Raw genomic sequence first — 27728 nt, 5'->3', positions numbered from 1 at the left:
CCTTCTAGTATAGTTTTCATTTCAGTTATTGTATTGTTCATCTCTGTTTGTTCTTTAATTCTTCTAGGTCTTTGTTCAACATTTCTTGCATCATCTCGATCTTTGCCTCCATTCTTTTTCTGAGGTCCTGGATCATCTTCACTATCAGTATTCTGAATTCTGTTTCTGGAAGGTTGCCTATCTCCACTTCATTTAGCTGTTTTTCTGGGGTTTTATCTTGTTCTTTCATCTGGTACATAGCTGTCTGCCTTTTCATCCTGTGTATCTTTCTGTGAATTTGGTTTTTGTTCCACAGGCTGCAGGATTGTAGTTTTTCTTCCCCAGAAGCTATTTCTTTCTTTCTTTCTTTCTTTCTTTTTTTTGCTGCACAATGAACTCATTTGGGGAACTTTATTTTTTTTTAACTTTTTATTTTATATTGGAATATAGCCAATTAACAATGTTGTGAAAGTTTCAGGTGCACAGCAAAGCAACTCAGCCATACATATACATGTAACCATTCTCCCCCAAACTCCCCTCCCATCCAGGCTGCCACATAACATTGAGCAGAGTTCCTTGTGCTATAGAGTAGGTCCTTGTTGGTTATCCATTTAAAATACAACAGTGTGTACATGTCAACCCTAAACTCCCTAACTATCCCTTCCCCCCACCCTTACCCCCTGGTAACCGTAAGTTCGTTCTCTAAGTCTGTGAGCCTGTTTCTGTTTTGTAAATAAGTTCATTTTTATCATTTCTTTTTAGCTTCTGCATATAAGGGATATCATACAATATTTCTCTTTCTCTGTCTGACTTACTTTCCACAGTATGACAATCTCTAGGTCCATCCATGTTGCTGCAAATGACATTATTTCATTCCTTTTAATGGCTGAGTAATAGTCCATTGTACATATATACCACATCTTCTTTATCCATTCCTCTATTGATGGACATTAAGGTTGCTTCCACGTTTTGGCCATTGTAAACAGTGCTGCAATGAACATTGGGTTGCATGTATCCTTTCAGACCATGTTTTTCTCCGGATATATGCTCAGAAGTGGGATTGCAGGGTCATAGGGTAGCTCTATTTTTAGTTTTTTAAGGAACCTCCAGACTGTTCTCCATAGTGGCTGTACCAGTTTACATTCCCACCAACAGTGTAGGAGGGTTCCCTTCTCTCCACACCCTCTCCAGCATTTATTGTTTGTGGATTTTTTGATGATAGCCATTTTGACTGGTGTGAGGTGATATCTCATTGTAGTTTTGATTTGCATTTCTCTAATAATTAGTGATGTTGAACATCTTTTCATGTACCTCTTGGCCATCTGCATGTCTTCTTTGGTTAAATGTCTGTTTAGGTCTTCTGCCCATTTTTTGATTCGGTTGTTTGTTTCGATGATATTAAGCCTCACGAGCCGTTTGTAAATTTTGGAGACTAATCCCTTGTCATTCACATCATTTGCAAATATTTTCTCCCAATCTGTGAGCTGTCTTTTCGTTTTGTTTTTTATGCTTTCCTTTGCTGTGCAAAAGCTTTTGAGTTTAATTAGGTCCCGTTTATTCATTTTTGTTTTTATTTCCATTATTCTGAGAGATGGATCAGAAAAGATATTACTGCGATTTATGTCAGAGAGAGTTCTCCCTATGTTTTCCTCTAGGAGTTTTATACTGTCTGGTCTCACATTTAGGTCTTTAATCCATTTTGAGCTTATTTTTGTGTATGGTGTTAGGGAGTGTTCTAATCCCATACTTTTACATGTAGCTGTCCAGTTTTCCCAGCACCACTTATTGAAGAGGCTGTCCTTTCTCCACTGTACATTCCTGCCTCGTTTATCAAAGATAAGGTGACCATATGTGTGTGGGTTTATCCCTGGGCTTTCTATCCTGTTCCATTTTCTCCATAAAGTCTTTCCTAATAGCATAATCAGGAGCAGGCTTTTCTTTAAACTTATATAAACCTTCCTTATGGCATTCTGTCTCATATTATAGATAATATTATGTACTTAAAAATTATTTGACTACATGTCTGACTAAAATCAAACACAATGGTGAGCTTTTTTTTTTAAATTCTACATATGTAGTTAATGGATATTTTTGACTTAATTTAAATCAATCTTCATGGGCATATAAATAATGAGACATCAAAGAAGGTCTAATGATATGGGAAGAACTACTTTAGACTGGAAAGCCTTGATCATTCATGAGACTCACAGTGGATTTTTGTTCCACAAGTATTCGTTTTGAGTATCTTCTTTGTGCTAGATGATATATGAGCGTTTAAGCAGGCAACTGACCTGAGAAGTGGAGATAAACAGGAACCTAGAGGAAGTGTCCCCCAAAGGAGCAGAACTTTGAAACAGAAAAAATTGGGGACTGCTCTTAGTGAGAGGAGAGATTTTAACAGAAGTAAACTTCATGGGAAAATGGTATCATTTAATGAAAGCATAATAAACAAGAGAAAACCTAGGCAGGTTATGTGTAGATGCTGTAGAAGTGCCAAAGATGAAAATGTCAAATTACTGTAAAAATTAGAACGACTTAAAAAAAAGAAACCGGTTAGTACATATGTTTCAGGCAAATTGAACAAATCAGGGTTCTGAACTGGATTTTCTCGAGCTCAGAGCCATTGAAGCTTTCAATAGAGAGAAAAGTCAATATAAGGTCAATAGAGAGTTGCCAAAATCCATAAAGAAGGCAAACTATCTTTTTCTCCAGAAGACCAGGAACCAGAGACCAGAGCTGCTGCAGAACTTATGTGGAGTAAGACTGAGACCACAGTGGATGTTCTTGGGGTTCATCTTGAAACCAAGATAAGGAGCAGATTTGCAGTGGCCGGGTGGTGGGGGACAAAGGTTGTCTCCAGATGCAGGAGTTCTGCCAATCCTGATATATCTTATGATAGAAAAGAAACTTTGTGCAATGTCTACTTTTCAATTTCGAATGGAGATCAAAAAAGCAAATGAAGTTGGATACCCCACAAGTTGTACCTACCAAGTCCATCTGTGGTTCGACTTTATTTACCCTAAAATGAGAAATCTAAGTTTTATAAAACCATTACACTTTTAATTTTAGCTTTGAGAAGACGAAACTTGAAGATATAGGGATTTGAGTGGGGGGAAAGTAAGCTTTATTTTGTGAGACCCCGGGATGTAAAACAAAAACTAAAAATAAGAAATTATGGAGAGATAGCTTTTAGTTCAATAAAAAAGGAATATCTAGATTGGTTCTGGTTCTGGGCAAAATAAAGTAAGCATCATCTACCCCGTCCCTCCCACCGAATGCGGCTATAAAACTTGGACAAAAAGCAAGGAGCAGCCATTTGGAGACTCTGAAAAGCAAACAGTCGCAGGCAGTTTGGGGAAGAAGACCAGAATTAAGTACTACCTAACTTGGGCTTCCCGGGTGGCGCAGTGGTTGAGAGTCCGCTTGCCGCTGCAGGGGACGCGTGTTCGTGCCCCGGGCCGGGAAGATCCCACATGCCTCGGAGCGGCTAGGCCCGTGAACCATAGCCGCTGAGCTTGCGCGTCCGGAGCCTGTGCTCCGCAACGGGAGAGGCCACAACTGTGAGAGGCCCACGTACCGCAAAAAAAAAAAAAAAAAAGTACTACTCAACTGGTGGCTGGTTTATCGCACTTTGTTCCCTCTCCAGTATTCCTTGGCCTGGACTCAAGGCAGCCTGAAACCCAGAAGTGGGTTTTGACAAGGATAGGCAGGGCTCCAAGAGAAGCCATCTGGTGCAGACTTGAAGAGTGAGAAGGGACCTGCTGGTGGTGACAATGGCAGCAGCGGGAACCAAAGGCACCTAGAACTCCAAGGGAGGGTACTTTCTTCTCCAATCAAAGGACCTGTTGTCCTAGAAGGTAGGTGAACCCCTGTCGATTTCTTCTCTCCCGTCTTCCTGCTGCTTGGACTCAGACTTGGGTGCTGTCGAGGGGAACTCCCTTCAGCGTAGGGTAAATAAAGCCTCAGCTTTCTGACCCAAATAGGAGAACCTTAGGGAACTGGGAAATACCAAGGAGATTTTGGAGAGGGAGGAACTTAGGAAAATGACCTGATAAGGTTGTTTATGAACTCCTGGGCTCACCCCTGAGCCACATACTAGTGGAAATGATTCCAAACAGCATACTAAAGACTTTGAGAACTGAACTAACAGGTAAATCGCTTTTCAGGTGCCAGATTGGCCACTGTGTGGAACACATGTGGAGCGTATCTGAATATCACATTTTTGTTTTGAAATATCACTTGTTGCTGAAGATGGAACTGACACTGAAACCACAATGTAAAGGGGTAGTGGTGGTAAGAGAATTCCCCACACTTTGACTCTAATAACCAGAGAAATTACTGAGGCTTGGTGACAGTAACCATGCCAACCCTAGTCTCCTGGAAGAGAATGAGGATGGAGAATGGATGGTAAAAATTGGGGGATAGCTGTGAATGTTGATCATGTCCCAGCTGGGCTACTTTCTAGAGCAGTGGATCTTAAACTTTATTAGGTATCAGAATCACATGGAAGGCTTGTTAAAACTCAGGTTGCTGGACCCCACCTTCTCCAGTTTCTGATTAAGTAGGTCTGAGGTAGGGCCTGAGAATTTGCCTTTGTAACAGGTTTCCAGGTGATGTGGATGCTCCTGGCCTTGGGAACTGCGCTTTGAGGATCGCCGTTGTAAAGTAGCATTGCAGAGGAACCAACTTGGTTCCAGCTGCATATTATTAATTGGAAGAGCGAGAAGCCAGACAGACTCCTCTGTGATTTAACATTTTTGTCTAGCAATTATGTGTTCGATATTACGCACACGCACACGCACAGTTTGGTCCCTAACCCTAACTCTAACCTCCAGGAACAGCTCCTTCTTCAACTTTGCCTTTTTTTCCTTCATCTCCTCCCCCTCCCCACCCCCATCTTCACTCCTCATTTTCTTCCTTCTCCTTCTTCTCTAGCAACTATTGCGTTAAGTATTGAAAGAATATATATAATTTCCCTGACCTCCAGGAACAACTCCTCTTTATCTCCTTCCCCTTCCTCTTCCTCTTTCCCTTCTCTCTTCTCCTTCCCCTCTCCCTACTCTACTCCCTCCTTATTTTAGATACAGTAACAAAACATAGTTGGAATTTTCATGAGAACAATTAGAGTTCTCAGCAGAGTGATGACTCAGAGGAGGTCACAGAGTTTCTCTCCAAGGAATTATTCACAAGTTGTTGCAACATTGGACACTGGGCTCTGTTGCCCATAGATACTATAATACCTTTTGGCCCATTTAGCAGTTAGCCACATATTTCTGAATTTTCCAGGTGGAAAATGGATCTAGGTGGGATTCACTGATTCAGTTCCAGTTTTTGTAAACGGAACATATGACATATATCCATTAAGATCGATCAATCTCTAGAAAATCAAACGAAAGGGCCCTTTTATTTGCAATGAAGCCCACCCACATCAACATGGGATGCTACTACTACACAATCAGGCCTCTGTACTTTTTTTGTTCTTGGAATTTGGGAAGAAAGAGACAGAACTTGAGAAAGACTACAGATGAGCTAGTTTTATCAAGTTCCATGAGAAAGAGGAAAGAATCTTTTTGAATGTCAAGAAAGAAAACAAAATTATATTTACAGTCTTTCTGACATTAAGAAACAAAGCATGAGTTTATTCTAATTCTTTTCATATTTTTCCTTTTTAGAAAAATAGCCACAAATAAAACTTTCTCAACCCACATAAACAGCATCATAACAGCATATCTGAACTTAATGATCAGAAAAAGGGGAGCAGTTTTATGTATGAAAACATGTACACTATTTGTATTATTAAAAAACTGGAAATACCTAAAATGTTTAGTTTGGGGAGAATGGTTTGACTCTGTGTCAATCAGCGATTGCTGCAAAGATGTTGTATAGCAAACCAATCCCAAGCCTAGTGACTTATAAGCATGAATTTATTTATCTACTTAAAAAAATTGTGCAGGTGATTGTGTGCCAGCTTGGGCAGCTCTGCTTCAGGGTGAAGGTTGGATAGACTTGGCTTCAGGCTTCAGATTGTGTTTAGGTCTTCTGCACATGTCTTGTTTTGGGAGCGAAGGTTGGATAGACTTGGCTTCAGGCTTCAGATTGTGTTTAGGTCTTCTGCACATGTCTTGTTTTGGGACCAAACTGAAGGGTCGTGCTTCCTGGGGCATGGTTTCCTCATTGTGATACAGGAAGGTAAGGGGTTAGTCAAATCAAGCAAGCATGTCTGAAATCTGTGCTCCATCATGTGTGCTAACATTCCATTGGTCAGAGAGAGTCACATGACCAAGATCGACGTCGATGGAGCCTGCCAATTTACTCTGCCTCCTCTAGGGTACAGCCAGGTTATGTGGCAGAGGGAGAGAGTAATGAATTGAGAACGACAATCTAAATCTACAACACACTTTTACAATCACATGCTTGAGACAGAAAGGGGGTAGGGCACAGTCCTTAAAAGGATGACATGGCCATTGAGGACAAACATAAACTGTTTAGAACCAACTAGGTCCAAGACGGCAGACAAGTCGACTTCCACTAGACCTTGAGCCTCATTATACGCTCATTGTAATACATCAGCATATGCTAAATGACACACCCACAAGCATCAAGACAGTTCTGAGGCCGACCATAAAAGGCCAAAAAGTAGGTGGTGACTCAGTTCCTGGAAATCTCCACCCCTTCCCCAAAATAGTTGGAATAATCTCCTTCTACTCATTAGCCTACAAAATTACCTAGCCCATAAAAACTAACTACACCATATTTCGGGGCCTCTCGCCTTCTGAAATGGCCCACACCCCGTATGGGGAGTGTGTTTCTCCCAGGGCCGCTCTCACATTCTGAGATGGACCACATTCTGTCTATGGAATCTATATCTCTCTAAATAAACCTGCTTTCACTTTACTATGGCTCACTCTTGAATTCTTTCCTGTGCAAAGCCAAGAATCCACACTTGGCGGCCGTCCCAGGACTCGCCTGAGACCCGGGACATTACCATCCTCTGATGCCCCCACTTTTCCCTGCAACATGGTGAGATGCTTTCTTTAAAAAAAACTTTTTATTGTGGGTAATGTCAAAATACCCAAGTGGCAAGAAGAGTTCAATGAATCCCTGGGTGCCCATCACTCAGCTTCAGCAGTCATCAACTCCTGGCTTCCCTTCTTTCATCTATATTTCCATTCACTCCCCTAGTTGGGCTATTTTAACTCCTAGGTACCACATACTTTAGGATCTATCTCTAAGAGGTAATTTTTTTTTAAAAAGCATTAGCCATAATCCCTTGAACAAATAATTTCTTAAGAACATGATAGAATCTTAGTTATCAAAAACTATGTCTACAATAGGTCTGTAATGACATAGGAAATGAATATAACTTTGAGTGAAAGAGGATAATGTATGACTACAGGTACATTAAAAACATGCTAAACAAGAGATCAAATGGAAATTTAACAAAATGTTAATAACAGTTTTTCTTTAGTAGTGGGAATAAATGTGATTAAGAACTTTTAATTTTTATCCCCTTAAACACTTTCTTTAATAATTATGGATTATATTTATAATGAAAATAATGATGCCAAATTCAAATTTAGACATAAACTTAAATTCCTGGGCAAGGCAACTTACCTATTTGGATATGCAATCTTCCCTAATATTCCTATTACTAGTTTACTGAAAAGGAAGCATAAAAAACTAGAAAGAGCATATACTTGCCATCAGAAGACCTTGGGCAAATCACTCAAACTCAACAGAACCTAGGTGTACTCCCCATTTGCCAAATGAGGATAATATAATAGCAAACTAGGAACATTTTGGTCTTGAGGATCAAGTGCACGTGAAAACATTTTGTAAATGGAAACTTGCCATACAATTGTAAGATATTATTATTATTTCTGAGACCAATTTCTGAGCTAGAATCTGAAGGTTGATAACCATGATAGCATGTTTTAGACAGCAGGCTGTGGGGAATTGTCTTGTTCTTCTGTTTCATGTGATCAGTTGGAAAGAGTACTGGGCTGATGACCGGGTTGGCTTGGGTTCTAGGTCTGGTGTTGTCATTAACTAGCCTTGTAACATTCTGAGAGTCCTTTCCACTTTTTTTTTTTTTTGTAAAAATTAGGAGGTTAGATGATCTTAAAGGGTCCCCTATCTATGACAGACAACTGATGGCAAAATGCCAGCATTTGCTTATAGTAATTAGCTTAATTTTTTTACTGTCTGCTGGGCTGATATTCATGCAAATCTGCGCAATTCTGTTGAGAGGAAATGGACGAATTAAAATGTGGAATCCAAGTTTTCATAATGTAGATGACAGAGTAGATCATCGAGTTTCATATTTAGAACCACACAATATACTGAAACATCATTTTGGGAACTTGTATGCTGCCTTCATTGTGAGCTGGACTTAATCAGAACATTTAAGTTGGTATTCTACTCCTGTCTCTTACTAGCTGGGTGACCTTGGACTAATCCCTAAAGTGTCCTGATGCTCCATTTCTCAATTTGACAAATGTGTATTATAATGTCCGTTTCATAGGGATTCTGTTAAGAGGATAAAAATGATAATATTCTTGGAAGAACCTTGCTTATGGAAAAGTACTGTACACATGCAAAGTCTCTACTTTGACGATCAGGGGTGAGTCATCTGAAAGCATAGCATTGCCTGTTTTCACTCATTTTAATGAATGAAGCTGGTAAAGGGAATAACCAAAGGCCATGGGTGTTAAAAAAAAAAAAGTAAATAAAAGAAATAATTAGTTTCAAAACCTGGACAAGAACCAGAAATGGAAGCTGGAGTTTTGAAGGTTGACATTGGAAGAAGAGATTTGTCAGGAGACCAGGGCTTCAGTTCAGTGATTATCCACTCCCTGGATTCATTACCCTGAGGTTTATTAAATGTAGTTAGAACCTTTAGGGATATATATGTGGGCATGTTATAATAATTCTCTGATGGCACTGTGTCACCTTAAGGCATAATTATCCGACTCAAGAATAAAGTTGAATTTGTATTAAATTAACTCTAACAAAGAGAACTCTGATGACAACTGGAAACAAAGATTTAGCACACATCTAAATAAAGTATGCCAGTTCTCAAATATTGGGGCCAATAGTTCAGAGATATTTTCTTGTTTCATGCACTGACACAACTCATTTATAAGACTGTACAGTTTATATTCTTTTCCCTCTTTCTCATGTCTTACAAAGCCCTAGTATCCTGATTATTTCATTCCTTGTAATCTTGAGGCCTTGGGAAAATAAATATACTTTTTCCCCTAATGGTAAAATAAGCAATTCTATTAGTTCCTCACGGCAGTCCAAATGTCAATCTCTCTCTCTGGAGTGTGCTTCTCCAATTATTTTCCTAGAAAACTCCAGCTCATCCTTCCTCAGCTGCTCCAATGCCACATCTTCTGTGAAGGCTTGCTTGGTTACCCCAGACTGTAATTCACTCTCCACCATGCCTCTCACAGTACTTCATGCATGTTTCAGTTTAGCCTTTGTTGCATCAAATCATGGTGGTTTGTTATCATGTTTGTTACCCACTCTGGACTATAAGATCCTTAAAGAGAGGAGCATGCCTTTTTCCACAGTTAGGTCTCAAGATCTCATACTATATCTGATGTTGGATATGGGATGAAATCAGAAGAGAGGGGGAGGAACTCAGTGCCTGAACACTTAGTCTAATTTTTGACCTGCATCTCTTCTCTGAAATGGACGTATGCTCAAAAGACAGAGCCAAGAAGTCTCTTCATTATTATTCATCTCTTTTCTTGCTTCCTACCATTCCCCATTTCTCCATTCCTTCCTTTCTTTTATCTTCCCCCTATTCTTACCTGTAATAAATAAAAATATTCACAGTGTAAAAATATAAAGCAGTACATGGATTATGACCTAAAGGACAAAATAAATATTCATAATTAGTTGCTGATACAAATACATAATTGAATAAAATTAAAGGGGGAGAATAGACAAATCTCCCATACAGTAGAATTCCAAGTAGTAGATACTTCCCTCTCTATTTGGGGGAGGATAACTCCCTATTCCTTAAGTGTGAACTTAAGTGGTGACTTCCTTCCAAAAAATACAATTTGGAAAGGGAGAAAAAAGGGTAAGTTTACACTAGAGAACCTGACAAACACTACCTCTGTCAGGTGATCAAAGTCAACGGCAATAATGAAGTCATGTTTTCAGTATGTACCCTTGACATGATGTGATGAGAATGGTGCTTTACCTCCATGTCTTTCTACCCAAAACTCATAACCCCTTGTCTAACTGTCAGACAAATTCAATTTGAAGGACATTCTACAAAATACCTGACCAGAACTTCTCAAAACTGTCAAGGTTATTAAAAACAAGGAAAGTCTAAGAAACTCACAGCCAGGAAGAACCTAAAGAGACATGACAGCTGAATGTTATGTGGTATCCTGGATGGAATCCTTGAATGGAAAAAGGCTATTAGGTTAAAAATAAAGTAATCTGAATAAAGTAAGAACTTCAGTTCATAAGAATGTGTCAGTATTGGTTAATTAGTTATGACAAATGTGCTTTAGTCATGTTACCAATAGGGGAAACTGAGTACAGTGTGTACATACTCATTCTTATCTAAAATAGATGTTCCTGTCATTTATTTCCTATTGTGTTACCATGTTGATTGCCTTTATGGCAATTATCACAGTCTAGAATTATCTTTTCTGTTGTTTTAACACCAGAATTTAATTTATTAGCAAATTGACACAAAAATGTACAGTAGGCAAAGACTGTTTTCATTGCATCTTTCGTTTCCTTACTTCTCTATATACCAGGGGATCCTGATTAAAATTTAGAGCCACTGCTTCCTCCCGGAACTCACAATGAAGCATCATATATAGGCCTGTTGCTTTTCCTTTTTTTTTTTTTTGCGGTATGCGGGCCTCTCACTGTTGTGGCCTCGCCCGTTGCGGAGCACAGGCTCCGGTCGCGCAGGCTCATCGGCCATGGCTCACGGGCCCAGCCACTCCGCGGCATGTGGGATCTTCCTGGACCGGGGCGCGAACCCGTGTCCCCTGCATCGGCAGGCGAACTCTCAACCACTGTGCCACCAGGGAAGCCCAGGCCTGTTTCTTAATAGCATCTTTTCTTTTTCTTTGTTTTTTTGAGCAGAGAAAGGTTTATTGCAGGGCCAAGCAAGGAGAACAGGTGGCTTGTGCTCAAAAACCCAACTCCTTTTAATAGCATCTTATGCAATCCTTCACCTTAATTCAACTGAGCAACCCTATACAGAGATTCCATCTTGAAATGTAATTATCTACTTTGTTTACTCTATGTCTCTCCCATTAGACTGTAAACTCAATAGAGCAAAGATCTTCTCTGTTCGTTCACTGCTGCATTCCCAGTATGTTCCAGGTTGCCACACATAGTAGATACTCAGTAAATACCCATTGAATGAATGAAGGAAGGAATTATTGATTGTTGTAACCAAGACTCAGTGGATCATTGCAACTGGAGCAGAACTAACTCATTACATTACATTATAAATAGAATATACTTCATGCTTTCTCTAAAGAGAGGTAGTGGAGAAAGTGCCTTTGACCTGGGCTCTATTTCATCTTCCCTCCCTCCCTCTCTCCCACCTTTCTTTCTCTCTTTATTTTCTTCCTCCCTGCCCCACTTCCTCCATTACTTCCTTCCTTCCTTCCCTAGTTCCATTCTTTCAATAATAAAAACAATAATATCCCCAAGCATCCCGTGAAGTGTGAATAACATGATATTGCCTGGAGTTTCATCTTGGAAGATGTGTAAATAGGTTGGTAATGTACATTGTTAGGAAGTTACTTCTAGGAGACTCAGCCTTTCTCTATCGAAAGGTTGCCACTGAACCACAAGCACCTAGCTACTAAGGATAAAGAAAGTCTCTTTCTGTGCACAGCTGGGGGCTTTCCCCATCCTGGGATCACTGAAAGCAAGGATGACAAAGAGGCTGGGAATCTTGAAAGACAGTCACAAAAGAAGAGTTGGATGTTAGACCCTGAGCATAGTGCATCTTCCTACATGTTTAATGAAGAGCAGTGGTGGATAACTAACAAAGACAGTATTTTATATAGTCTTTGTTAGTCTTGGGAGTATTTCTGTGCTTTGATTGGTGTGTTCAGTTTCTTCCGTTAGGTTATTTAACCTGTACTTCTCCAGATGATTATTTTTTTGAGTGTCACCCATTCATTGTGGCAAATTTATGAGATATTTGATGATATATTAGGCAGGGTCTCTGGAATCAGTGAGGTCAGCATCTGACTTGGGAGATGAAACACACAGGCCAGGAATGTTTCTCTAATAATGAAGTCCAATGTGAGACTGTCCCTTGAAAGTGATGTTATCATAGTTGAGAACAGAGGGATAATAAGAGTCAGGTAAGGCTTTACGGTGGAGGTGAGCTTGCCCTGAAAGAATGACTGTGAATTAATGATTAATGGCTTAATTTGATGCTTTTGAAATCTCTAGACACCAAGCTAACTAGAAATAGTTACGTTCTCCAAAGAGGTCAGGGTGTACATGAGCACTACAATGTTACAGATGCTGTGATGGAGTTATACTCAAGGTACAGAGGGAGCATGACAGAGAGTGTGGTCACTTGTTCTGGCATGGGAAGCGTGGTCAGGAAAGCCTTTTTAGATGACGTGTTGCTGGGCTAAACAGCTCAATAAAAAATACATATCTTTACAAGATATCTAATAGGAAAGCGTAGAGGTATATTGTTTAGGTTTTAACAATCCTCTGTATTTTAAACAGAAAAGATTGGATGTAGCGAGATGTGTGCTTACCAAATCATTGAAAGGGATGGAGAAGGTGGCTCTAGGCTGGGACTCTAGGAAAGACTTTATAGCGCAGAACTGGACACCCAGAGGAAACATGACATTTATCTGAAAGAGTCGGGGTAATCAAGGAGTCCCCACTGATGGAATTTTTGGCTCCAGAGCCACATCTCATCTGCTAGACTCCCAGCAGCAAAAATGGAAGCCTCATGCTCAGGGCACTTCTTTCTCCAGGTTACTCAGTTTTAATTCATGTCTTGAGGGATTGCATCTGAGTGGTGGAAATTAAATAACATCCTAAGTTGTTAGGGAGTCTAGGAAGTCTAAATTCTTTTAGGTTCTGAAGTTTGTGAACACTCACCGGATGGTGGTTGGAACAGATTATGTACAGGCCAAGTTGCCTCCACAAGTTGTACATCGACTGCAAAAGTCAAAGACCATCTAGTACCATACCCCTGGGTAGGTAGGCTGTCTAATTGGACTGGCAAAATCCAGATCAGAAAATTGTCCCATACAAGACAAACACATGGAGAATATTCAAGTTTGTAATTTATAATTAACACACACACACATGCATACACACAGCCTAGCTGGTTATCTGCTGTCCACATTGCTATCATGCACATTTCTTTTATTTTTAATTTTCTTTATTTATTATAGAGATATAATCGACATATTATATTAGTTTCAGGTATAAGACATAATGATTCAATATTTGTATATATTGTAAAATGATCATCACAACAAGTCTAGTTAATATCTGTCACCACACATAGTTACAAATTTCTTTTTCTTATGACGAGAACTTTTAAGTTCTACTCTCTTAGTAACTTGTAAATGTACAATTCAGTATTATTAACTATACTCACCATGCTGTACATTACATCCCTAGGACTTATTTATTTTTGGAACTGGAATTTTGTAGCTTTTGACCCCTCTCTTCACCCATTTTGCCTCCTCTCTCCCCGCCCCACCCACCTCTGACAACCACCCATGTGTTCTCTGTATCTATGAGTTTGCTTTTTTGTTTTTAAAAATATAGAACACTTCACAAATTTGCGTGGGATCCTTGCACAAGGACCATGCTAATCTTTCCAGTATCATTCCAATTTTAGTATATGTGCTGCAAAAGGAGCGCTCATTTCTCTTTTTTCCTTTAGTTAAAAAAAATTGAGATATAGTTGATTTACAATATTATTTAAGTTTCAGGTGTACAACATTGTGAGTCACAATTTTTATAGATTATACTCTAGTTATTATAAGATATTGGCTATATTCCCTGTGCTGTACAATATATCCTTGTAGCTTATTTAATTTATACATAATAGTCTGTACCTCCTAATCCCCTACTCCTATCTTGCCCCTCCTTCTTCCCTCTCCCCACTGGTAACCACTAGTTTGTTCTCTATATCTGTGAGTCTGTTTCTTTTTTGATATATTCACTGGTTTGTTTTATTTTTTATATTCCATGTATAAGTGATAACATATAATATTTGTCTTTCTCTTTCTGACTTATTTTACTAGTGGGTTTCCAAACAATAAAATAGCTATCTCAATGCCAATCTCTAGTAAAATTCTGGAAGTGCATGATTGGGCAGATAACTTATAAGCATTTGAAAAACCTGGTGATGACTAAGAGCCCATAGGAAGTTACTGAAGACAAATGCACCTCACTTTAAAAATAAGGCTTCTATGGGCTTCCCTGGTGGCGCAGTGGTTGAGAGTCTGTCTGCCGATGCAGGGGACATGGGTTCGTGCCCCGGTCTGGGAAGATCCCACATGCCCCGGAGCAGCTGGGGCCATGAGCCATGGCTGCTAAGCCTGCGCGTCCGGAGCCTGTGCTCCACAACGGGACAGGCCACAGCAGTGAGAGGCCTGCATACCGCAAAAAAAAAAAAAAAAAAAAGGCTTCTAAATGGTTAAGTTTATATAAGTGCTACAGTGTATTTTGATTGTATGGAAGGATTTGATATGCTTCCTATGATATCCTTCTTGGAGAGATGGTTTATTATAGATTGGATGGCGAATTGGTTATTTTTTTGCTGCAAAAGAAACCACTCCAAACTTAAGGGCTTAAAATATCAATGATTTTATTTGCCCAGGTTTCTGTGGGTCAGCATTTTGGCCTAGCTCAACTGGGCAGTTCTGCTGGTCTTACTGGGGTCACTAATGTGGCTGCAGTCATCTGGTGGATTGACTGGAATTGGTCTAGGGAGCCTCAACTTGACATCTAATTTGTGTTCTACAAGATGTCATTCTAGGCCTGGTTTCTTCACATCGTCAGTCTCAGGGCAGCAAGAGAGGACAGGCACCAAAGGGTAAGGGTAAAACCTCTGCCTGCAACAAAGCAAGTCACATATCCATGGGTGACAGGGGTCACCTAAAAACATGGATACAGGATGATGGGGTCGACAGGGGGTGGGGATCATAATTGTGACAGTGTACCACAGATGGTGTTAACTGAGCAGGTTTCTATCTAGTTGGACAACAGTTGTCACAGAGGAAAACTACCATAGATACTGCATTCATCCTGTCCTATTTTAGATATTTGTTAATGACTTAGACAAAGGAAATGAAATATGATTGCAATTTTGACCATGACACAAAATTATGATGAATAAAATAAATCCTGAAGATGACTTGTCAGTTTAGTCACTTGGCCAAAACTAATAAAAACACAATATATCAGTGTTAAATGAAAAGTCCTCCATGTATGTTAGTAAAATAAATTATGATAAGGCAGCATTGAAAGACATATGAAAACTATATTTGATACCATATTTATGAGACTAAAAGGATCAAGATGAATTAATAGAAATATAGTTCACAGGTAAAAGTAGCAGTTCCCCAGAACAAAATTTTCCCAGTTTATTTTGTTTATTTCTGAAAATTCATAGAAGAATATGGAGCTAGGGAAAATCTAGAAGGTGACTTGTATGATGAGAGGGTTCAAATATAATCTCCTGGAAAATGGTACAAATGAACCGGTTTGCAGGGCAGAAATAGAGACACAGATACAGAGAACAAACGTATGGACACCAAGGGGGGGAAGTGGTGGGAGGGGTGGGGGTGGTGGGATGAACTGAGAGATTGGGACTGAGATGTATACGCTAATATGTATAAAATAGATAACTAATAAGAAACTGCTGTATAAAAAAATAAATAAAATAAAAATTTAAAAAAATGTAATATCCTGGAGGAAAAGTTGATGGAGTACTTGCTCTAGAGAAAAGAGGACTGAAGACTTATAGAAGATGCACACTCGATCCTAATACATGTGAAGAGCTGTCATGTAGAAGAGAGCTCTTAGGGAGGAAAAACAGGATCAGTGGGAGGAAGTTGTTTGTAGATAGACTTTAGCTCAAGATAGGGTACAGTACTTTAATAACTGGAGTTGTCCAGCGAGGAATGGAGTGTCTTACAAGTTAATGATCTCTCTCCTTGGAAGCTCAAGCAGAGCCTGGAACACTCTCTGAGATAGAAGAGATCCTCAAGGAATCCAAATTCAATGATGCCCACTTTCTTCCTCTCCTATATTTTCACTTATTAAATTAAAGAACATTTCCTCCATTATTACTATGCTTTTTATTACTGGGGTGCTCTTTAAACGTTATGAGCAGAATCATGAGTTTTCATTTTGGTTAACAAAACAGGAAATGTAAAAAAAATTCCTCCTTCCTTTGGCTAACGGCAAAACCTCTTTTTTTTTTTTTTTTTCCCATTCAGGGTCTGCTGGGCCAATATTTAGAATATAATGTTATGACCTTGGAAGGAACACATCTCTGCCACTTCAGAAATAAGGAAACTGAAGCCTAGAGAGATGGAGAAACTTGCACGAGGTAACGTATATTCTTACTGGCAGAGCGAGCTTAGAACAAGGGGAGTGTCATTGCGTGAAGACAGCTTAGCCTTTAGATTTCCGAATACTTGTGTTCTCACCCTGGATATGTCTTTTGTTAGCTACTTTAGTTTTCTTTTCTAAAAATGAAGACAATGATACTTATTATAGGCTGAGTGAGATAACCCACATAAAGTACCTATTACGCAGTAGAGGTCCAATTAATAAATGCTGAAGCTCCTCCATCCATGCCCAGGACATCATGTTACCCTATGTGATAAAGCTTTATATCAATTAGTAGTATTCATTTCCTCCGGTGCATTCATTATTCTTCTAGAATACTATGTCTCGGTTTGTTGAGGACAGTCCTGGCTCATGTACATCATCCCAGCATGATTATTAATTGCATCCCATTTCATTCTCAGAAGTGTCCTGATTTAAATAAGTCGTAGAACCATCCTACCTAGAACTTGCTTAGTGCCCTCCTTAGGGCATCTTTCAATTCCTTGTTCCTCATACTATAGATCAAGGGGTTTAAAATGGGAGTGATAGAAGTGTAGACCACAGACACCACCCGGTCCATCTCAGGAGAGTAGCTGGAACTGGGGGACAAGTATATAAAGCTGGTGCAGCCATACTGCAGGAGGACCACTAAGATGTGAGAGGAGCAGGTTGGGGGAGGCTCGGTGGTGCCCTTCTGCTGACTGGATCTGTAAAATGGCCTCCACGATGAAGACGTAGGAGGTGGAGATGACTGAGAGGGGGATGTTTAGGACGATGAAACTGATGAGATACAGAGCAGTTCGGTGAACGTGCGTGTCTGCACAAGCCAGGCGCATGACGGCAGGCATGTCACAGTAGAAGCGGTAGATTTCGCGGTTGTTGCAGAATGGGAGATGGAAGATTAAAACAGCCAGTGGTAGCGACAGCAGGAACCCCAGTACCAGGGATCCTACCATCAACTCCACACACAAGGGCCAGTTCACAATGAGGGTGTATCGTAGAGGGTAGCAGATTGCTATAAACCGGTCATAAGCCATGACTGCAAGCAGGACACAATCAACCCCACCCAAGAAGACAAAGAAAAACATTTGGGTGCCACATCCAGTGATACAAACAGGAGTTTTGCCCATTGAAAGAAGGTTTTCCAAGGCCAGTGGGGCGATGGAAGATGTATAGAAGATTTCCAGAACTGCCAAGTCAGCCAGGAAAAAGTACATGGGGGTGTCGAGAGAGTGGTTGATCTGGACAGTAACTGCAATGATGGCATTTCCACTGAGGCTGGTCAGGCACATCACCAGGAAGGCCACAGAAATCACCACCTGTATGTTTGGGTCAGCTGAGAATGGACGAAATAAGAATTGTATCTTTGCAGTTTTATTTTTTGTATCAAGCAGTTGTTTGATTGTATCAAACAGTTTTATTTATTTCTTCCATGGGTATGGCATTGGACCTACAAAAAGGAAAGATGACACAGTCTCTAGGTACCTCTCATTTAATACGATGCTTTCCCAACGTTTCCATTCATGGAAGTACTTTGGCAATTATGTGCACACTTTCATTTCAAAGCAGATCATGGAACACTATAATGTGTACATTTGCCACCTTTTCCCTCAAGTACTGAAGACTGAGAAATCCTCAGTGGTGGGGATTTTGATGATCTTTGCTTTAATTCCAGTGCCTAGCATAGTACCTGATAGAGAAAGTTTTCCAAGAAGTATTTGCTGAATGAATTAATGAATAAAGTCAATTTACAGTTCAAAGTTACAAAATAGATAAAATAGGGCTTCCCTGGTGGCGCAGTGGTTGAGAGTCCGCCTGCCGATGCAGGGGACGCGGGTTCGTGCCCCGGTCTGGGAAGATCCCACGTGCCGCGGAGCAGCTGGGCCTGTGAGCCGTGTCCGCTGAGCCTGCACGTCCGGAGCCTGTGCTCCGCAGCGGGAGAGGCCACAGCAGTGAGAGGCCCGCGTACCACACACACAAAAAAACAAAACAAAAAAAAGGTGCTTTGAAGTCACATAAGTTGGAAATGGGAGAGCTGGGATTTGAAAGTTTGTCTATAGAGCTTTTGTCCTTAATCTTTGTTTATACTACACTGCCTCCCCTATACTTTATATCTCCTAAGTGGTTTTGTTATTTGATTGGTTATAGTTCAGCCATAGGTAGAACTCTGGATGGTCTATTGGAAAAAGAGCACCTAAGATCAGAGACCAAAAATGTTTGATTACAGTATTTCCAGACAAGAGAAGCATAATTATAATTTAGACTGTGGTTTGTCTAGTAAATACTGCCCTTGCCAATGCAACAAAAAAAATCTCCCTTCTTTCTCTCATAAGAAGCAGAGGGAAAGTGTTTGGTTAAAAATGATGGGGGCTTCCCTGGTGGTGCAGTGGTTAAGAATCCGCCTGCCAATGCAGGGGACACTGGTTCAAGCCTTGGTCCAGGAAGATCCCACATGCCGAGGAGCAGCTAAGCCCATGTGCCACAAGAGCCCGAGAGCCACAACTACTGTAGCTGGTGCACCTAGAGCCCCATGCTCTGCAGCAAGAGAAGCCACCGCAGTGAGAAGCCCATGCACCGCAACGAACTGTAGCCCCCGCTTGCCACAACTAGAGAAAGCCTGTGCGCAGTAACGAAGACCCAACACAGCCAAAAATAAATAAATGGATAAATTTATTTAAAAAGAAAGTTTCTTACTCATTGTGGTCTCTTCATTGTGACAAGCTAAAGCTGTAAGTTATGTTTTATCTGGAAGCTATCTCAACTTTAAATTATATGAATTGCTTTTGTTATTGCAAAGAGGAAACCAACTAGACACATTTTTCAAAAGATGGTCTGGAACATATTTGTTTTAAATGATGCCAAAATATTGAACCAAATGTCGGGCATCATGCAAACAAATAACTGAGTGCTTTGCTTGCTTCATTCTTTATGTAAATCTGGAGGGATAGTAGGGGTTATTGGGATCCATGTTGTGCTTCCTAGACTAGAATGTATATAGTCTAGAATCTAGAAGGTACAGAGCTGTGTCTAGAACAAAGTGAAGTCCTAACATCAACATAGCACAACTTTTTTAAAAAGTCAATTTTAATGTGAAAATTTTTGGATATAAAAAAATAAAAACGTGGAGATAGTATGCATAGAAAAAAGATCTGCATGAATTTTGGAAGATAAAAACATAAGATTTCCGAGAGATTTCTTGGTGGCTGATCACCAAGACCTTAGGAATGTAAATTGTCTCTCGTGCTAATTAGATTACCTAAGTAGAAAAGATCTAAAAGTACTGATTTAGACCCTAGATTGGCTATTACTCAGTGGAAAATATAATTCCCCAAACTTCCCAAATATAAAACCTTGACTTGGAACACCTCCTCCTTTATTATTCCAAAGAACACAACTAAAGTAGTAGTCAACACTTTCTAAGATAGATATGCCTAGAGAAAACTCCCAGGGGTTAACTAGTCTTTGGAAAGATGGTTTATCATCTCTTGAGACTGTTTACAATCATGTGACCAAGAACAAAGCTTCATGAGTTCTTCATCCTTCACGTAAACCCTGTACAAGTTGACTAGTGGCCATAAAAGATCACACATACCCACAGAATCGGAGCTCTGCCAGGTTATATGATCCATCTCTTCCAAAGAGATTGCCTGACTTGTTCAAGGTTGCCCCAGTAGGTCATTTTTTAATTCATCATTTAAATATACAAGGTACTGTAGAGGATGCAAAGATGACTGAGATGCCGTCTACTTCATGGAGTCAGAGGGACAAGACTGTCAGCCAGATTTTCCCTTATTCTTGTTCTGTTTGCAACACCTTCCATCCTCCCTTGTCAGTTTCTCTCAATTTAAATTGTAGACAACATTTAATAACAAGGGGAAAAATGTAGTGAAAAGGTGATCTTTTACGTAAGTCAGTCAACTGTCTCTTTGATTATACAACCAGATTTTAGGAGAATGCATTCATTAAAAAGAGCATACAAATTTGGGGGAGATGATGATTCCAAGCAAGATGGTAGAAGGTAGGCTATGTTGGAATTGAATGATGTGTATTAGGATCCCAGCTTTGCTACTTATTAATTTTGTGATCTTGCTAGCTCGTTTGCTCTAAGACCCCATTTGCTCAGAATAACACCTCACTACTTTACAAGATTGTCATGATGTGCAGATGAAACAATGTCCATAAAAGAACCTACAGGAATGTCTGGCACATATTAACTGTTCAGTAAAGTACATTGATTCATTGATTCCTTCATGATCTATCCTGAGACTGAAAAAGATTTACATGGCTGCGTAGACAGAATGCCTGGCCGGTCTATCTAACATTTTCTGGGAGAAATTTTGTATTACATCTGGTTCCACTACTAGTTTCCTGTGTCACCTTATATTGCAGAATCCCTCTTTAAGTAGAATGAAGGATGAGCACTGTTTCATCTACTTATAAATGAGTTGTTACAGTTAAAAGATAGTTTATATAAAATGTCCTGACTTTAGGTTTATCTACATGGCCTAATTGAAATTTATGTTATACCTGTTAGCACAAATTTGGACTCACCTGAAGAGGAAAATGAAATCTTAATTTGGGAGTTTTGACTGTGGGATAAACAGGGAAGGGAGAATAATATTCCAACTATCATTCAGGGGACAAAAGCCCTGCTTGGAGCACAGGTATTTGTTTCTCCTGAAGTTACTCATAGCAGCTGGAAGATTCCAACATCAGATGGATATATTTATTTTTACAAGACATCTTTGAATAACATTTTCTATATATTCATATAAATGAATTTTATATGTGAATTTATGAATTCATAAATATTCATAAAATTAATTCATAAAATAAAATACGAATTTTACATATGTCGGTAAATCTGAAGAAATTATGTCTGAAGAGAGTATTTTTACTTTCTGGAAGAGACTCTGAGAGTATTTTCTGGCAGCAGCATCTGGAAAGAAGAGCTAAAGTCGTGTCCCTTTACAATTTTTTAAAAAATTTATTTTACTTCATTTTTATTTTTTCCTTTTTTTTTTAAAATTGAAGTATAGTTGATTTACCATGCTGTGCCAATCTCTGCTGTACAGCAAAGTGACTCAGTTATACACACACACATATATATACAGTCTTTTAAAATATTCTTTTCCATTATGGCTTATCCCAGGAGATTGGATATAGTTCCCTGTGCTACACAGTAGGACCTTGTTGTTTATCCATTTTATATATAATAGTTTGCATCTGCTAATTCCAGACTCCCAGTTCATCCCTCCCCCGCCCCATCTCCCTTGGCAACCACAAGTCTGATCTCTATGTCTGCGAGTCTGTTTCTGTTTCATAAATATGTTCATTTAGATTCCACATATAAGTGATATCATATGGTATTTAAATGGCATTATTTTGTTCTTTTTAATGGCTGAATAGTATTCCACTGTATATATGTACCGCATCTTTTTTATCCATTCATCTATTGATGGACACTTAGGTTGTTTCCATGTCTTGGCTATTGTGAATAGTGCTGCTGTGAACATGGGGGTGCATGTATCTTTTTGAATTATAGTTTTGTCCAAGTATATGCCCAGGAGTGGGGTTGCTGGATCATTCCCTTTACTGTTAATGGGTTGAGTCATATAGAATTCGCTTCTGAAAGTCAATAATGGTAGCATATAGGCAATCCCACATAATACTTTTCAGCATAATACTTTTACAAGCATAGTTTGAGTATATCAAATGACATATTCAGACACTCAACAAAAAGTTATTATTCTCCTACTGCATAATAATAGGTAACATTTATTGGGTACTGTGCACCATGCTAATCATTTTACAGGCATCCTTTCACTTAAGGGGTCCTTCAGTCCTATGCAACATGTACCTTTATTGTCTGTATTTTTTTCAGATGAAGAAACTCAGGCTTAAAGGTTTAACCAACTTGCCCAGCTAGTAAATGGCAAAGTAACACAATTCCTAGGCCAGTCAGAAGCAAGTCTAAGCTTCTATCAGAAAAATAAATTGTATCTCACTGAACAATGCACTACGTGTAAGGCTGACTGATAGGTGTCCTAGAGAGACAAATCCTTTCATTCTAATTGTCCTTTATCTACAAGCTATTTCACTGTAGAGTGACACACCACCAGCCTTTCTCAGATCCTTACAAAGTCTGTGCTCAGTGCCCTGATCTGTAATCTCTCTCTCTTTCCTTTTTGCTCCTTCTTTTCGTCCTCTCTCACCAACTACTCATTTAATCAATATTTATTCTAATAAATCTTAAAAAAATATTTTTTAAGACCCTCCTCTATGTAAGGCATAGCTCTAGTTTCTAGGAGAAGAGGGAAAAGTGTAGAGAACGAGAGGGAGTGTCAATACACAAAGAGGCCAAAACTGAATGAGAGATAAAGTAATAAAAAGAATACAAGTCAAATTCAGCTAAGGGCTGTTGTAAAAGGACAACGTGTTAGGAAAGTGCAGGTGTATCTCTCTTTTCCAAAAATGGTTTTTGAAAAGTTGCATGTAATTAGAATTATTTTTTAATGCATACGGGGGATTCTTTTTTTTTTAACAGGAGAAAACCAAATTTAATTTTGTATGTACCGGAACATATGGGGGATTCTTAATGAGAAGAAACCTTCTAGCCATTCCTTTTATAACAGAAGTAGATATTTTCTAATTCTTCAGCTTCTATTGACATTTGGGATGACAGATATATTTTTAAACTGGAGAAACCTTGAAAGTACTGACATTATATTTCAAGGCCAGTTAGTTTCAGACTCAATCTGATCTAGAGCATGATCCCTTGACTATTTTGGACAGAGCCTCCTTCTTGCCATCAATCATTTTGAAGAACATGGATTTCACAGTATGCATTCTTGAATTCTCCTTAAACTGTCTAGCTTAAGGACACTGGTTCTGAGTCAAAACTGAACTTTGACTCTTTCTGGGAAAAGCTCCACTCCATACTTAGCTTCTGTTCCTTGGCCAATGTCCACAGCAAGCCCTGTCCTGGTTACAAGCTAGGGATTTTCCTAATCTTCTAAAATCTGGAGTCTGGAAGGAGATTCTTACCTTTTAATATACTCATGTGGACTGCAAGCCGTTGCAGATTTACATGGATCCCTTGCTAAATGCTGAGGACCCCAGTGGTCTGTCCTCAGAAGATCTGTGGGCTGGCATGCTTACCACTTCTAGACTCACGTATCTCACTGATTCAGGGCACTGTGTTAAAGCTCTTCTCAAACTAGGTCTGATTCCTTATCTGATCAATTCTGGGACTGAGAGTATGGTCTATCCTGCTGCTTCTTTGTATAAGGTAACATCCGGCTATACTTATATCTCTGTAGCCTGGAACTTACCTTTGAAGTTCCCTTGATATTTGGATTTGAAATTATCATCAAATAATGACATTCATAATAACTAAGCTGGCTAAAGTGACACTCTTGGTCCCTGAGATGACTTGGGAAGGTCTGCTTGGGAAAAAACAAGATTAAATTCAGTGTTCCTATATTCCATTATTCCATTTGGTACAGCTGCCCTAAGGATTATTTTTTAGTCACTTGTTGAAGAACTCAGTGATGAGGTCAGTTGAGGAAAGGAAAAATTACTATTTTCACTTGATTTACCTTGAAATAACATTCAAAAAAAATTTCCACATGCGGCATTATTCATTGTTTTTTTGTTCTTTTCCATATTCTGCAATATCCCCTTTTCTCTTTGCTTCTGGGAAATTAATTCCTCTTGACTTTACTCTCATATCTCTGATATTCCTTCCTAGTCTACTTTGCTGGCTTCTATACTTGCCCTAACTCCCACTCAGGCTGGATCTTGGCCCCAGGCCCTCTTTTCTATTTACATTTTTTTGGTAGGTAATCCAGTTTAGTTGTTTGTCTTTAAATACTAAAGCAGGCTGATAACTCTCAGATATGTCATTTGCAGCCTAACTTTGTCCCTGAACTCCAGACTAGTATATCCACTGTCTAGCTGACATCACTATTTGGATCCTAGTAAGTATCTCACATTTAACATATCAAAGCCAGAACTTTTCACCCACCATCTACTTGGGTGTTCTGTACTGAACCATTCAAATCCTGACGGTGCTCTCTCAATTTACTTGACATTTGGGACTTTCTTGGTGGTGCAGTGGTTAAAAATCTGCCTGCCAATGCAGGGACACAGGTTTGATCCCTGCTTGGGGAAGATCCCATATGCTGCAGAGCAACTAAGCCCGTGAGCCACAACTACTGAAGCCCGCGTGCCCTAGAGCCTGTGCTCTGCAACAAGAGAAGCCATTGCAATGAGAAGCCTGTGCACCACAACGAAGAGTAGCCCCTGCTCGCTGCAACAACGAAGACCCAACGCAGCCAAAAAAAAGTTTTACTTGACATTGATGAAACTAATTCTTCGTTCAATTTCATGTAAAGCACCTGAAAAGATGGTTTTCTTTCAGTGTCTCTTGGAGAAATGGGGACCATCTAGAGCTTCTTTTTTTATTTAAAAAAATTTTTTTTAAGGTTTTTCATGAAATCATAGAACTAGAAGGGATTTTAGAGGTCATGTAGTGGGTGACCATATCTTGGATCTCCATATCTCAAAGGGCCTTCAAGGTTATTAATGGAGTTTTCAAGGTAATTTTAATATTTCAAAAGCCCTAGCATATGTCATACATTTTCTTGGGATACATCTATACATGTATCTTTTTTTTTTTTTTTTTTGCGGTACGCGGGCCTCTCACTGTTGTGGCCTCTCCCATTGCGGAGCACAGGCTCCGGACGTGCAGCCTCAGCGGCCATGGTTCACGGGCCCAGCCGCTCCGCGGCATGTGGGATCTTCCCAGACCGGGGCACGAACCCGTGTCCCCTGCATCGGCAGGCGGACTCTCAACCACTGCGCCACCAGGGAAGCCCTATACATGTATCATTATTACTACTACTACTCTTTGTTTTTTTGTTTGTTTAAAAGATAGAGTTAGGCAGATAGTAATTTTCAAAACTTGGGGGTTGAAGGTAATACATAAGAACGGTTAAAAGAGTAGGTCTAATTCAGACAGACTTGGATGCAAACCTTGGCTCAGCCACTGACTATATGTGTGCCCTTGGGTACATTAATCACATGGTCGAAGCCTTGGTGACCTTATCTGTAAAGGGGCAATGAGAGTGATGTTCCCGTCTCATAGAGAAGTTGTGGAGATTGAATGAGATAATGCATGTGCAGTATTCATTATGTTACATAGCACTTTATTAGCTTTAAAAGGATTATTGCGGGGTTTATGGAGAAAACACTGTAAAATTCATACGGTGCAGAGAATGTTAAGAGCTACCAATTCTTCAACCTTCCTTCCAATACAAAAACTTATGCTCAATATTTTATTTTTCAGCTTTGTTGAGGTATAACTGACAAATAAAATTTGTACGTATTTAAGGTGTACAGTGTGGCATTTTGTTGTACATTGTGAAATGATTACCGCGCTCAAGCTAGTTAGTATAACTTTCATCTCATATAGTTGTTTCTTTGTGTGTGTTGAGGACACAATATCTACTCGCTTGGAAAATTTCAAGTATACAATGCATTATTTTTCAATTTAGTCATCATGTTGTACATTAGGTCTCTGGAGTTTATTCATCTTATAACTGAAAGCTTATACCCTTTGGCCAGCATCTCCCTGTTCCTCCTACTCCCTGACCCTCGGTAGCCACACTTCTACTCTCTGTTTCTATGAGTTCAACTTTTTTTTTGTTTCCACATATAAGTGATATCACCACTTATTTTTCTGTCTAGCTTATTTCACTTAGCATAATCTCCTCCAGCTTCATGCTTGCTGTCACCAATGGCAGGATTTCATTCTTTATTAGGCTGACTAATGTATATATGTTCCATTGGTCAATGTGTCTGTTTTTGTGCCAGTACCATACTATTTTAATTTCTACACCTTTGTATTATAATTAAAAATCAGGAAGTGTAGGGGCTTCCCTGGTGGCGCAGTGGTTGAGAATCTGCCTGCTAATGCAGGGGACACGGGTTCGAGCCCTGGTCTGGGAGGATTCCACATGCCGCGGAGCAACTAGGCCCGTGAGCCACAACTACTGAGCCTGTGCGTCTGGAGCCTGTGCTCCGCAACAAGAGAGACCGCGATAGTGAGAGACCCGCGCAGCGCGATGAAGAGTGGCCCCCGCTTGCCACAACTAGAGAAAGCCCTTGCACAGAAACGAAGACCCAGCACAGCAAAAATAAATAAATTACTAAACTCCTACCCCCAACATCTTCTTTAAAAAAAAAAAAAAAATCAGGAAGTGTGATATCTCCAGCTTTGTTCTTACTGTTCAAGATTGCTTTTGCTCTGGGATCTTTTCTGGTTCCTTCCATTTGAGTCCTAGGATTATTTTTTCTACTTCTGTGAAAAATGCCGTTGGAATCTTGATAGGAATTGCATGCATCTGTAGATAAGTTTGAGCAGCACAGACATCTTGAAAATATTAATTCTTCCAATTCATGAACATGGGTAATCATTTCATTTATTTGTGTCATAGTTAATTTCTTTCATCAATGTTTTATAGTTTTCAGTGTATGGGTCTTTTACCTCCTCATTAAGGTTTTCACCACTACTTCTGCATTCTTGTCTTAGTGAAGGCCTTTTAATGCACTGAATTCATACACTATATTATTTAATGACTGTAGAGCTGTTAGATATTTTTGTTCCCTATATGTTGTGTGATCTGCTTCTTTCTTTTAGATACAGAAACAATACTACTAGAAATAGCTTTATATGAATACCTTTTTCATCCCTTTGACTTCTTTAGAATTAATTCCCAGCAGTAGGAATATTAAGTGTCTAATTTTTTTTTAAAGATTCCCAACTAGGAGATGATGTACTGTCTCCTCTAGACAGAATATAGCAAATCATTATTCTTCCCCAAGTCCATACATACAAAGCTGAAGCCTGCAAAGGAGACAACTATGAGGACATGTTCATGGCAAGCCAACACGGAGTAGTGGTTAAGTGTGTACAGCCTGCAGTATTTGGCCAGGGTTGGAGTCTGTGCTTTGGTTTTTCTCATCTGTAAAATAAGGACCATAATGGCTCCTACCTCATAAGTTTATTTTGAGGTGCAAATGAGTTAATTGGCATAAAGTGCTTGGAATAGTCCCTGACACCCAATAAA

General features: G+C 39.5%; 2 protein-coding genes and 1 non-coding gene across 3 annotated transcripts in view; 1 reads left to right on the top strand and 2 right to left on the bottom strand.

Annotated features, from left to right (window-relative positions):
- LOC111183919 (olfactory receptor 10V1-like) overlaps positions 1 to 27728 on the top strand; it is a 54513-nt gene that overhangs the window by 13742 nt on the left and 13043 nt on the right. The window contains exon 2 of the mRNA XM_089914764.1: positions 16479 to 16591. The gene's annotated coding sequence lies outside the window, so the exon portion shown is untranslated. The remainder of the gene's footprint in view (positions 1 to 16478; positions 16592 to 27728) is intronic.
- On the bottom strand, positions 13785 to 13890 carry LOC115804149 (U6 spliceosomal RNA). The gene has a single exon (XR_004025001.1). It is a non-coding gene; the product is annotated as a U6 spliceosomal RNA (small nuclear RNA).
- On the bottom strand, positions 15996 to 18005 carry OR10V1 (olfactory receptor family 10 subfamily V member 1; the record flags this gene model as incomplete). The annotated part of the gene is given in 2 exon segments (XM_022591897.3): positions 15996 to 17266; positions 17268 to 18005. Coding segments are annotated over 2 exon segments (951 nt in total), but the record flags the coding sequence as incomplete, so codon positions are not given.

This window comes from Delphinapterus leucas, chromosome 7 (assembly GCF_059928025.1).
Source record: "Delphinapterus leucas isolate spDelLeu-1000000601 "Yukka" chromosome 7, BTC_Dleu_Yukka2, whole genome shotgun sequence".
Taxonomy (NCBI): Eukaryota; Metazoa; Chordata; class Mammalia; order Artiodactyla; family Monodontidae; genus Delphinapterus; species Delphinapterus leucas.
The sequence above is the reverse complement of the archived record's forward strand: the minus strand, read 5'-3'. Positions and strand labels throughout refer to the sequence as shown.